Source organism: Canis lupus, chromosome 3 (assembly GCF_048164855.1).
Source record: "Canis lupus baileyi chromosome 3, mCanLup2.hap1, whole genome shotgun sequence".
Classification (NCBI taxonomy): domain Eukaryota; kingdom Metazoa; phylum Chordata; class Mammalia; order Carnivora; family Canidae; genus Canis; species Canis lupus.
The window spans coordinates 14,218,623-14,230,713 of record NC_132840.1 but is presented as its reverse complement, the minus strand read 5'-3'; the positions used below and the strand labels follow the sequence as shown (position 1 = coordinate 14,230,713).

At 36.2% G+C, this 12,091-nt stretch overlaps 1 protein-coding gene across 1 annotated transcript in view; it reads right to left on the bottom strand.

The window, feature by feature from the left end:
* CNTNAP4 (contactin associated protein family member 4) overlaps positions 1-11,840 on the bottom strand; it is a 241,907-nt gene extending 230,067 nt beyond the window's left edge. The window contains exon 1 of the mRNA XM_072818909.1: positions 11,279-11,840. Coding sequence (XP_072675010.1) covers positions 11,279-11,363 — 85 coding nt within the window. The 5' untranslated portion in view covers positions 11,364-11,840. The remainder of the gene's footprint in view (positions 1-11,278) is intronic.
* Positions 11,841-12,091: the final 251 nt, after the last annotated feature.

The following is a 12,091-nucleotide window of genomic DNA, read 5'->3' as shown; positions in this document are numbered from 1 at the left end:
TTAACGATGAAAATTTAAGAAATAGAGAATAATTTCATTTTTTTCTACCCTCTGTAAGGGAAAAAGGCTTCAAATGGGAAAATATAAAAAACAAGCCAACATAAAGGAACTGAAGACCAAGATACGTGAAAAAGACAAAGATTTCTTTCCAGAATGTGGAGACAACTTTGCACCAAAGCTTCAAAACTGAGGTCATCACCTGGCAGGTGCTGCAGAGATGGAGAGGCGCAAGGAGGGTCTGGACAGGAGCAGATGCGCTTCCAACCTTATACTCATGATGTGTTTTGTGTTTGCCTGTCCACTGAAGGCCCTTAGTGCAAACATGATGGGAGATACTGGCCTATCAAAGTATATCTGCTACATATACAAAGAGGGTAAGGGAGGGAAAGAGCCAATAAGAGCCAGTTGGCCATGATAGTATGGATTATGACAGTCCAGAATAAAGTACCCTATCTAAATGAAATATAATAGAGATAAATACAAAATCCAAAAAAAGTTTTTTTTAAAAAAAGCAAAAAATAAGTGGTCCCTTAAATAAAAATAATTTTAATTATTAAAATAACACACAGTGCTCCAGTTTAGCCTGATTCTATTCATCTCTTCTCTTTTTGGTGTTTCAACTGAAAAAATATAGATAAGCCACCTTTTGGTGTATTCTTTTCAAATTTCCTGAATATCTTCTTTTCTCCAGGCACTGTGCCAGGTGTTGCAGACACAGAAATGATTAAAATAATACCTCTGCCTTTCAAAGATTTCACCGTTTTGTAAAGGAGACATATTCTCTAAAAATACAGTTTGAGAGTCTATGATCAGGGCAGGAACAGGCGAACACTCAAGGTGCTACAGAGTATCTGCCAAGACGGTGACAGTTGAGATGGTTTGATCAGTTAAGACTCCATAGAGCAAGGAAGTCAGGCTTGCTTTAGGTAGACGTTTTCCAGGAGGATTTAGAGAGAAGTGATTGATGGCCATCAGGCAAAGGGAACAGCAGATGTAAAGGCCAGATGATAGAGGCCAGAGGACATGAGGAGGAACATTGTGAGGAAGACACCCATGAAGTGATCACCAGATACACAGGAGGAAGATGCTTGCTGTGTTAATAAGGCTGAACTTACTGTTGAAAGCACCTAGCAATGAGATAGAGCTACAAAGGCAGGAGTTACCTTCTTTTTTGATAAAATCTCACAAATTGATTAAAGATATCAATGCATTATGGCAGGCTTCCCTAAAAATACAATAATATGTGTTGTATTTAAAAATCATGCATGATATGGAACGGAAGGACTGGAAGTCACAGGAAGTCGTGAGGGAAGAAGGAGACAGCTGCCACACTGGTCCTACCAGCCAAATCAACCCTGGCAATCCCTAAGATGACAGATGCCACAACCAGATCATCCTCATATCCAGGAGAAGGAAAAAAGGAAAATGATCAAGGCTCAATTTTGCTAACTCAGAAAATCAGAGAACTAAAAGCATCTTCTCTGGAGAATGTTTTCATGATTAATACTACTACATACGTTCTTCTCATGCTAATCAATTTCATAGTGCAATCATCTGTATACATAGAGAGACAGAGAGGGAAAGAAACCATTCCACAGGCAAGCACATAGCAAGACTTTCAAGAAATGAATGTGGTCATTTACAAGGCCACACCAGTAAATGGCTCAGTTTTATATGTCAAGCATAGCAAATTATTGGGATCATCATTTTATTCTTAGTACCTAAAATTCTACATCAGATTTTTATTGGCCTACTTTTTCCATTTCTCCAATAGATATTTGGCTATGAAATATTTTCTTTCACTGTGTTCTGTTTTGTGATTAGGTCCTATAGGATGCTATGAGTTTAAGAAACCAAGTGTTTGTCTTCAGTGTTTGCTCTTTGCTTTCTTAACTGCTTCCTTTCCCAAATCATCCTCTCTTTTGTTTTAGGAAAGGCTACATATCTTATGATACTTAAAAGATTATGTTATGGCATTTTACAGGCACCTGATGTTTTCTTAACAGGATTATAATACAGGCTCCATGTTAAAGCACAACGCTTCAAATAAGCACAGAAATCATATACACAATGGAACAAAAGAGCCTATCGGAGCAGCTTTATAACCTTGCACAGAATTCCCTCACCACCACTTAAGATAGAATTGTTTTTATTTCAGCAATGTTCTTTTAATTAAGTCCTAAACATCTAAAACATGGCAAATGTAAATATGTATTATAAACCCTTAATTATGAGGATTGCTAAGCTTTCATGCAGCTTCCCGCCTTGGAGATAGATTCTTTTTGTTCAAAATCAGCCAAAATTGAGAAATAAAAGTGAATGATGTGAACAATGTTAAACTTTGCTTATAATGCCCTTCTCTTGATACCAGTGTCACTTTACTGCATTGTCTTTGAGAGTTATATTCTAACTTCAATTTATCTAGTGGTGTTTAAGCCAAAATCTCTCCAGCCATTTTCTGCCTTCGTTAACACGTTCAGAAAGACTAGTAACCTGGGACTGGCTAGAAGTTAAGTGTTGGGGAACCCTTAGATCTCCAAGTCATATCCTAAAAAATAAAGCACTCTGGGATCATAAAAGGGCAACATTGTCCCTCTGTTTGGGATGAGTTTAAATTGGATCCAGAAAGACCTCTTGCTATTTTTAGTCCCACATACTGCTTTAAAACCATACCAAAGATTATTCTGGTATGGTAGCAACACGACATAATTCCAATACTACTTAATTAAAAATGTGCCACCCAGAGGCAATGTTTTCTATTTCTCTACCAATATGGACCATTCCCAATTCCCACCAACAGTATCTTCCAACATATGCACAGGAGCACACATGTGCACATCCATGCACCCACACACAATATGACAATTTCATCTCATCAACTCATTTCCCTTATAGACCATTTTCAATTTAGCTCTTTCCTTCTGTTTGGCTATTTGCTGATCAATATATTTTAAAAGGCAAATACTTCTCATTATCTTTGAAAACTAAAGATGTCTTGAAGATATGTATCTGTAGATAGATTTTTTTTCAAACTCTTAGAGCACAGCTATTAGCCCAGAGAGAAATTTAACTTTCTCAAATTTTCCCCAAAATCTCTCTCTTGGGTCTGATAGAGAGAGCAAAGGTCATGTTGGTAGGAAACTGTGGGGCTCTTGGGTGTGAGCAATTCATTTCAGATGTCTATTCAACGTCATCTAGACACCTACCGACTTGAGAACAATTCCAAAAAGTTTATCAGTGTCCTTATTCAAGGGGTATTTTTTTAAAAATCTAAAGTTATAACTGCAGAGTAAGTCAATAAGATTATAGGTTATAGTTTGCTTTGAAAGTATACAATATACACAATTATAGGAAGGCAGGTCAATTTATATATTTACATGCTATTTCTAAACTAGTATCAACCTATGATCTCAGTTGTAAGTACCATAATTGCCGGGGGGGAGGGGGAATGGTTACAAAAACAAATATGTCTTTTATGATTTAGAAGCACATAATCTCTTATTCTAGAGCACTGTCAAGTAATGAGAGGTACTTAATAAAAAAAGTAATTAGAGCTATAGCCAACTGATACATATCACACCATTTTTTCCTTTGTGATTTAAAAACCTTAGAGGTAAATTTCATTACTGCTCTATTAAATACTTCTGGCATTAAAAACTTTTATAGTTACTAATTTTAAACTACTTAAAATGTCAAATGTTTTCAAGCTTCACTCACTTTCCCAATTATTACATTGGAATGACTCATTAACTGTAACATAAACAGACCCACTTTTACCTCCTGTTATGCTATAGCTTTGATTTTATTACCAGAGTACCACTTTTCCATGAACCATGACAAAAATTCATTGGAGGGGAAAAAAAAACCCTCAAACCAAACACATATTCTTCCTCTTCCAAATACCAATTTTCCTCAAAAGAATGGAAGCAATAATGGTAATTTGCAATAGATTTTACATGTACAAAGAATGTACCATTACATAATACTGTACATGGTACATAATAATACGTAGTACCTGAATACCTTAGCAAAAGACATTTTGACAAAAACTTTATCCTTCAGAAATCAGTTGGGAAACAAAAATAACCTTACTTATGCAGTAGCATATCAGATTTGGTCTTTACTAAATGGACCCTGGAGAAATCAGCTTTGTAGAAGGTCTAAATTCATAGACTAAAAAACAAGGAAAGAAGGTTCTAGAATATAAAGTAAAAATTACATATGCATACATTTATATATGTATACCTAACTGAAGCACACAGACCACTACAGCTTTAGAACTCATTGAAGAAATTTGAGTCTTGAAACCTTAGACATCAAAATTTCCCCAAAAAGCAGTCAAGATAATCCAATGATCAATAACACTTCTGTTATTTAGAAATACAATTTACTATAATTTAGAGTTATGGGTAAACTATTATTTCTCAAGAAATTTTAAGTCTTTTTTTTAAAACCCTAAGAAAACCTTCAAATTACAATATTAATCTCTACGGTAAATAATTTCATTTAAGTTTATTTAGTTAATTGAAGCTTTTTGATGAGTTCATTCTTCCTTTAAGAAGGACTTTCAGAGATAATCACAAAGTCTCCAAAGCTCCATAGCTGTCTGTGTTTAGTTTGGAGCATTTACTTCTCTTTCTGAGATTTACCTTAACATTTAATCCGAAAATTCAAGACCTGTTTTTTTTTTTTTTTAATTTTTTAAATTTATTTACGATAGTCACACAGAGAGAAAGAGAGAGAGGCAGAGACACAGGCAGAGGGAGGAGCAGGCTCCATGCACCGGGAGCCCGATGTGGGATTCGATCCCGGGTCTCCAGGATCGCGCCCTGGGCCAAAGACAGGCGCTAAACCGCTGCGCCACCCAGGGATCCCTCAAGACCTGTTTTTAAAGATATGTTTGTGGGACACCTGGTGGCTCAGCTGTTGAGGGCTTGCCTTCGGCCCAGGGCATGATCCTGGAGTCCCGGGATCGAGTCCCACATCGGGCTCCTTGCATGGGGCCTGCTTCTCTCTCTGCCCATGTCTCTGCCTCTCTCTCTCTCTCTCTCTCATGAATAAATAAAATAAATACATACACACATACATACATAAAATCTTAAAAAAAAAAAAAGATCTGTTTGTTAAGGAGTATTTCTAAAAGTTCCTAACTGAAATACCCATCAAAACAATTATCCATATATTTCATGAGAATTCACTCCACCACCAATACAACACAGCTCATTTCACCACATGCATGTAGTTAATTCTTGAAATACGTCATATTTTAAGCAAATATTCTGCAACAGGTCTCCCCTTCCCTATCATACTTGTCTTGAAAAATAACAATGACTCTAGACAAATACTAAGCAGGTTTTTGAAGCCAAAATTTCTGAATCAATAAAAATGAAAAAAAAATTAAGCTAAACAAGAATTGAAATACCAGACCACTGAAAAAAATCAGAACAAACCCTGCATTATTTAATATTTCACAGAGATATTCACTACCAATCTGAATACATATATCTGGGATGTACATAACAATGTTGGATAAGTTTTTACTACTCTTTCCACTGTTTTCAGGAGCTGGGCCCATCTGTGAACTTTCAATCACTAAGAAGGAAATACAGAGATTTTAAAAGGAGAGTAGAAGACTTAGATAAACTGACCAACCAGCAACCTATAGGTCATGGGATTCATTAGTTGACAATATTAAGGCCCTAATATTGATTTATCTGAGGTAAAAGCAATTCAAATTCTAAATATGGTATCAAATTGAGAAAAATAGATATCTATAAAGCAAGACTTATACTCTATTGTGAAAAAAATTCAGAGCCATGTAACAGCAGTGTCACCGTCCCTTATCATCTCTTCACAGTGGATAGTCATGAAGCCCACTATAGTTCTGTTGACACCCAGAGCAAGTCACATTTCAGTAAGTTCTACAAGACTGTCCTTGGTTGTCTTTGATTTGGAAATTGGTTTTTTGATAAGACAGAAATTTCATTAGAGCTGAGCCATTAAAAACAAAATTATAAAAAATAAAATATTTTAACACATGGCTATTTGCTTTGGGGAAAAAAGTTACAATGGAATTTCAATGAAAATAATTTGTAAAGTGTTATATTCCATCATATTTTTAACTTAAATTTTAAAAAAACTACATTAAACAGGGTAGTGTAAATAAAATGAGGTCAATGATCAGTTCTTGGAAATGAAAAGTAAATACAACTCCAAATGGAGAAGACATTTACATAAAAATTAATTATGTTGGCATGAGTAGGTGAAAGGCACCTGCTTAATTATTATGAATTCTCAGTGGGCAGTGCTTAAATGAAAGTCCATTTTTTAATTTACCCTAGAAAGTTCTCCAATTTCAGAATTTGTAGGAAGCTGCTACTGTAAAAGTCATAGGGACAAGAATACTATTTCAATAAGATCATCTCCCTCATACAATCAGTGATTCCAAATGCAAGTTTCTGATTAGTTGCAATGAGATAATTTACTCATGAAAGTATAAAATAACAACCAAATTTTCATTCAAAATATCTAAGATGCAATTACTTATACAATTACTTATACACTTTATTGAACTTCTTATATTAACGGGATTACTTGAGATTGGAGGTGCCCTTTTAGCAACCAAAACTGCTGAAGCATTACAAATGATTACAAATAATTCACACCCACTGAAATAACAAGATTTCTCAACAATAAAGTCTTTAAGAAGAAATATATGAGGAAGATAGTAATTTGAAGGTCTCTTCTGTTATATAGTTCCTAGTAATTACTTTCAGTACCACAATTCCCCAAGTATGTATTTCTGTGCTAAATAATTAAGGATAAATTTTATCGGAGCAGTGTAATCTATATACTATCTATGTCTCACCATTATATTGCATGTTATTTAAATCAAAGGTCAATGAACTTTTTCTATAAAAGGCCAGATATAAAGAATATCATGTAAGTCTTCATATAAAGAAAGGGAAATCAATTTTGAGAAAATTTTATTGATAAAATGCAAAATATAATAATAATAATTGAGTACAAATTTTTACCATACAGGTCGACTATTGAGAGGAATGGAAGTCTGAAATTCGAATTTTGTATCATTTTTTGTGCCATGAAGAATTATTTTATTTTTTCAAAATATTTATTTATTTATTTATTTATTTATTTATTTATTTATTTATTAAAACATTTAAAAATATAAAGATTATTCTTAGCACACAGGCTCTACAAAACAAGGCAGTGGGCTCTATTTTCCCAACCTCTGGGCTAAATATTACATTATCTTACAATTGATGTTATGCAATTCTATTAATTTGTTTTCACTGAAGAGGTAAATTAACTCAATCTTGATATAGAGATTGGGTCCCATAAAGGAAATGTTTGTATCTGATACATACAAATTCCAAAATTTTAGAAGACAATAATGTTTATTACTAAGAGCAAGTATTACTCGCTGACTGTGAAAGCTGCCCTGTGAAAGCCAAATTTTTGATCCCCATGTTGTTGGCTATGAGTTATGTTACCTCCAAAGCTGGAGACGCCCTTATTAGAAATTATCTGAGATGCACACAATCAGTAGTGAGGAGGATAATCCACCAAACTGAAGAAAACAAATCAGTATCACTGTTAGAAAAGTGCACACTCAGCTTTATGTACAAAGGCCAGCTATTTATGCATTGTATCATACAATTATATTTCATCAATACTTTACTATTATAGTCTAGTTATTTTTTGCCATGGAAAGAAATTCTTGGGAGAAGGAGAAAAAGTAGGAAGCTTCAGGAAAGAGTTACAAAGTTGAGTTTTAACAATTTGGGAATCTGTCCAGTTGCATTCACATTGCATCCCAGAGCCCACAAGAGTGATCATCCACTCAAGCCATCTTCATCTATTGCTGATTTTAACATATTCCTTCCATGCTTCTTTCAAGGTAGACCTCAGATAAGCCTTTTTTTTTTCAATTAGATAAAAGAAAGAACTTAACTTCTAATTAAGTCATTCATAAGCTATTTGATGAGCATTAAATATTTTCAAAGTAAGACTCAGTAGGAGGCCACAAAGCTTTTGTCACATAATCTGCAAGAGTACAAGTAACAGCAAGATTCCTACTTGCCTTAGTACATACACCTGCTCTGTTCTTTTGTGGTGAGTCAACCTCTCCCCCAGAACATCTTAATGTTCAGCAAGAAACTGTAGGTCCATAAGCACAATTATAAAAACAGATATCTCCCTTCTCAATTCACATCTCTTGGTAGCAAGGCAAGCGAAGAAACCAACAACAGTCTGTGCAAAGTATCAAGAGTCAAGCCCTTCCAGGAGGACCTGTCTCTAAACTTTTGTGAAAGGAACACCTCAATATAATAACAAATTTGTCTTGACCAGAAAAGAGAAGAAAGACTTGGGGCTGGTTCACTTCTTTTGAAGTGTCAAGTAGGGCACTAGTAGGCAAAGAATGTGGTCCATTCGACGTATTACATCTTTAGATAGGTGAGGAGTAAGCAGAGCCACCAAATAAATGTGAGCACACGCATCTGATGGTTTATAGATTTATATACATACATACACGTGCACATACACATGAACACGTATATGTGTTTGCATAGAATCCTTCCAATGTAAAGTTATTACTATGTTGATTAATCAGATCAACTAACATTCGAATTAAAGTGCACCTAATCCCTGAGCTACTCCTGGTTTAGAGTGCTGTCCCACAAAAGGTTTCACATTGGCAGGCTTGGGTAGTCTTGGGCTGACTCAGTGGAGAACAGATTTGCTCATGGTGAATCAGCTGTAAATAAAGCAAGAAGGTCTTTGTATTCACCTGGGAGACTAACCTTTAATTTTCTTTCCTTATATTCAGTTCTCTCTGACTTTAACGTTGGTATTCAAGATTGACTCATGTTTTAATATGAAGACTTGTCCAGAAGAATTATTGGTGCTATTTTAACACTTCAAAAGCGCTTATGCTGAAAAACATTTAAAAATCTAAAAAACTGCTTGTGCTGGTTGATGGTCACTTGTCCACACACTGAACAGCAGCCTAATTGGTAAACACATACACTTGTTCTTTCAAACAAGATGAAACATATAAAGCACCTTCATAGTAAGTAGACCTTGCTTCCTTCCAAAAATTAAAAAAAAAAAAACTAAATTAAAGAATAAAACAAAAATTAGGAAATGAATCTTCTCAAATATATATTATTGCAAATCATACAAGTGATACTAACAAGAAATTATTCAATGCAATTTTAATGATATGAGGGCATTTAATTGCATTTTTGACACTTTAAGAACTGTCAACTCAATATATATGGTAATCAAGATCTCCAACTTTAATATTTAAATAATACCTAATAATTTAAAATTTTATAAGTTCTTTAAGTTTTTCAAATGTTTAGAAGAGCATTAAACTACATCATAAACAAACCAAAGCTGAGAGAATACAGAGCCAGGGTTGAAATTTTAAGTGTTAGTCAGAGGCCCAGCCAAAGCTAAGCACCCTTGAATGCTCTGCTCTACTCAGGTCTCAGCAGCTCCTCTGCCCTTCACTAAAAAGATATATAACAACAACAACAACAACAACAAAAAGCTATTTAATGTCAATCTGCCTTTTATTGGACTTCAAGAAAACATTCAATCAAATACACAGCAATCATATTCATATATTATTAACCCCAATACAGGCAGTGTCTTAGAAAGACATGACTGTGTCTAGGCCAGACTTCAGCTCTGCTTTTCTGAAGGGAATGATGCTTCAAGTGATGTGCTTTACATTGTAAGAGTGACCTCTAGTGCCTTCCTTTTTTGTTGAACTTCTGTAGTTGGACGATGAATTACTTATACCTTCTCTACAAAACTTTGTGTGCATGGGTGTGTGTGTGTCTGTCTAGTTATTGTCTTTTTGTTGCAACGCTCGTCAAATGCTACTATTACAGCATTCCAAGATTCTGACCAGGTGAAAATATGCAAATATTCTTGTCTCATGGAATTCTTATACAACCAAATTAAAACTGAATCTGAAACATAGTGCAGCATCTGAGGGATGTCCTCTTCTTCCAGTGATAGATACACTCTGCTATTAAATGAGCTGATACTGCATGGGAACCTGAAATCACAGACATGCAGTGTAAATGGACATTTGACTTGTGCCAGAAAGGTTGTTTATCATGTTTTTTCCACATCAGAGTGCTTTAGTGTGCTCAAGGGATGTGCCATAGCAAATGCCTGATTCCTGGCTTATTTGTATCCCCTAAACCTAAACCTGGTTATACAGTAACAACATAAATTCCTGAACAGGCCTCACAGCCCTTTCTGGAAAAGCAAATGAGCTTTTCTTTTTAAATCAGAGAGAGAGAGATAAAGAGTTGAATGTGCAGAGCTTATTTATCACTCATCGGGGAGGGGAAAATTCTCCCATCTGGGGATTTTTAAGCCAAATATAACTTTTTAAACTTTTTCTATCTCTAATGAAAAGTGGATGAAGAGAGTTCTGCCAAATTATTTTGGATGATACTTAAATAAGAAATGAGGTCTTAATAAATCTTCCCTGAATCAATTAACTTAGACTATTCAATCACAAATATATAAAGTTAAAAATAACACTTTTAAGAATTAACACTTTGAAAAAAATCACCTGAATGTTTTCCCTTTAAGCAAAATGGAGGAATCAAGCCCCCTCTTTCAAGAGTACTTAAATCTTTAGAGAGTGAGGGCACGATTCTTAATACTGGGGTTCACCTCCACCAGTTTTGCTCCTGAATTCTGCAGTGCATTTCAGTTATTAGCCCGGCATCATTTTAAAGATGCAGCCAGCTATCAGTCTGCCAGTGCAAACTTCAGAAATCTAAGCTAATGCAGCATAATGTAAAGTCTGCCAGTTGTTTTCCTGTTAGACATAATTCCAATAAAATTCAGTAATCCTTAAAAAGGAAGAAATGAAGACATTCACAGGCTATTCCCTGGTTAAGATGCTAATTTAATGTTTTACTAGAACTTGAGCTTTCTCAATGAATATTCAAAGACGAGAGGATAAGTGTCTGCTCATGGACAAAAAAAGAAATGACACTTTGCATATTTTGACCAGACCAGGAGGAAAGACATGTGTAAAGCCAGTCATATTTGCAAGATTTTTAAGTGAGGCTTCATTTATAGCAATATGCTCTGCAGCAATTCCAGTTGCAAATAATAATCATAAAAACAACAGAATTAAAGTTTTGCAGAGAGGCCCCCCACACACACACACACACAACCACCACTGCAAGTTTTAAATCATTTGCTGTATACTTACAGGAATTCCCAGCTATGACCCTGTTCCAATTTTGAGTAGATAACAGAAGTAGCAGCTTGAGGACAGCTCCGGTGATAGACCCCATGTTCACATTTATTAGGCTCCCCCAAAAGATATTGAGCGGCTCTCCAAGCGCTGTCTAGGTCTTCAGCACCTTTGGGTCTCTCAGTAGCTCTCCGTCCTTCCCTCCTCTCTCTCTCTGTATCACACGCACACACAGACACACACACACTCCGCACACAGCCCTGACTCCTCAGTGACAAGCACCCAGCATCTTTCCTAACAAGCATCCAGAGCGGCCAGGCCACGCCCACTCCTCTCCGCGGCGGTCCCCGACGGTGGCCGCGGTCCCTCCTCCAAATTCACAGCGGCGCTCAGAGCCCACCGCGCGCCGCGCCGCTGATGGAAGCTGCACCTGCAGGCGCGGCCTGCTGCTCCGGGCCTCCTCGGGGCTCCCTCCCCGCCCCGCTATTCTCCAACAGTCCTTAACCCTTTCTCCCCTCTGGAGATGTGGGTGAGGGAAGCGGGGGAGGCGGTGGAGCCTCCCGATTTTCCGGAGGTCTTGCCTTTAGCAGATCCAGTCAACACACTGAGCTAATTCCTGAATATCCGGGAGGGCATCCAGGTAAAACTGCGTTGTTTCAAAACAAAAGCATAAAAGACAGAAATAACTAAGCAGTATTGGTAAATTGTAGCTGAAAGTGCCCTTAGGGAAAATACTTGCTGTTGTTTTTCTCTGTTTATATAAAACTATCCTTTTCAGCTATGGAGCCAGGATTTTATTATGGAAATTCCTCACAAGGAAACAGACAT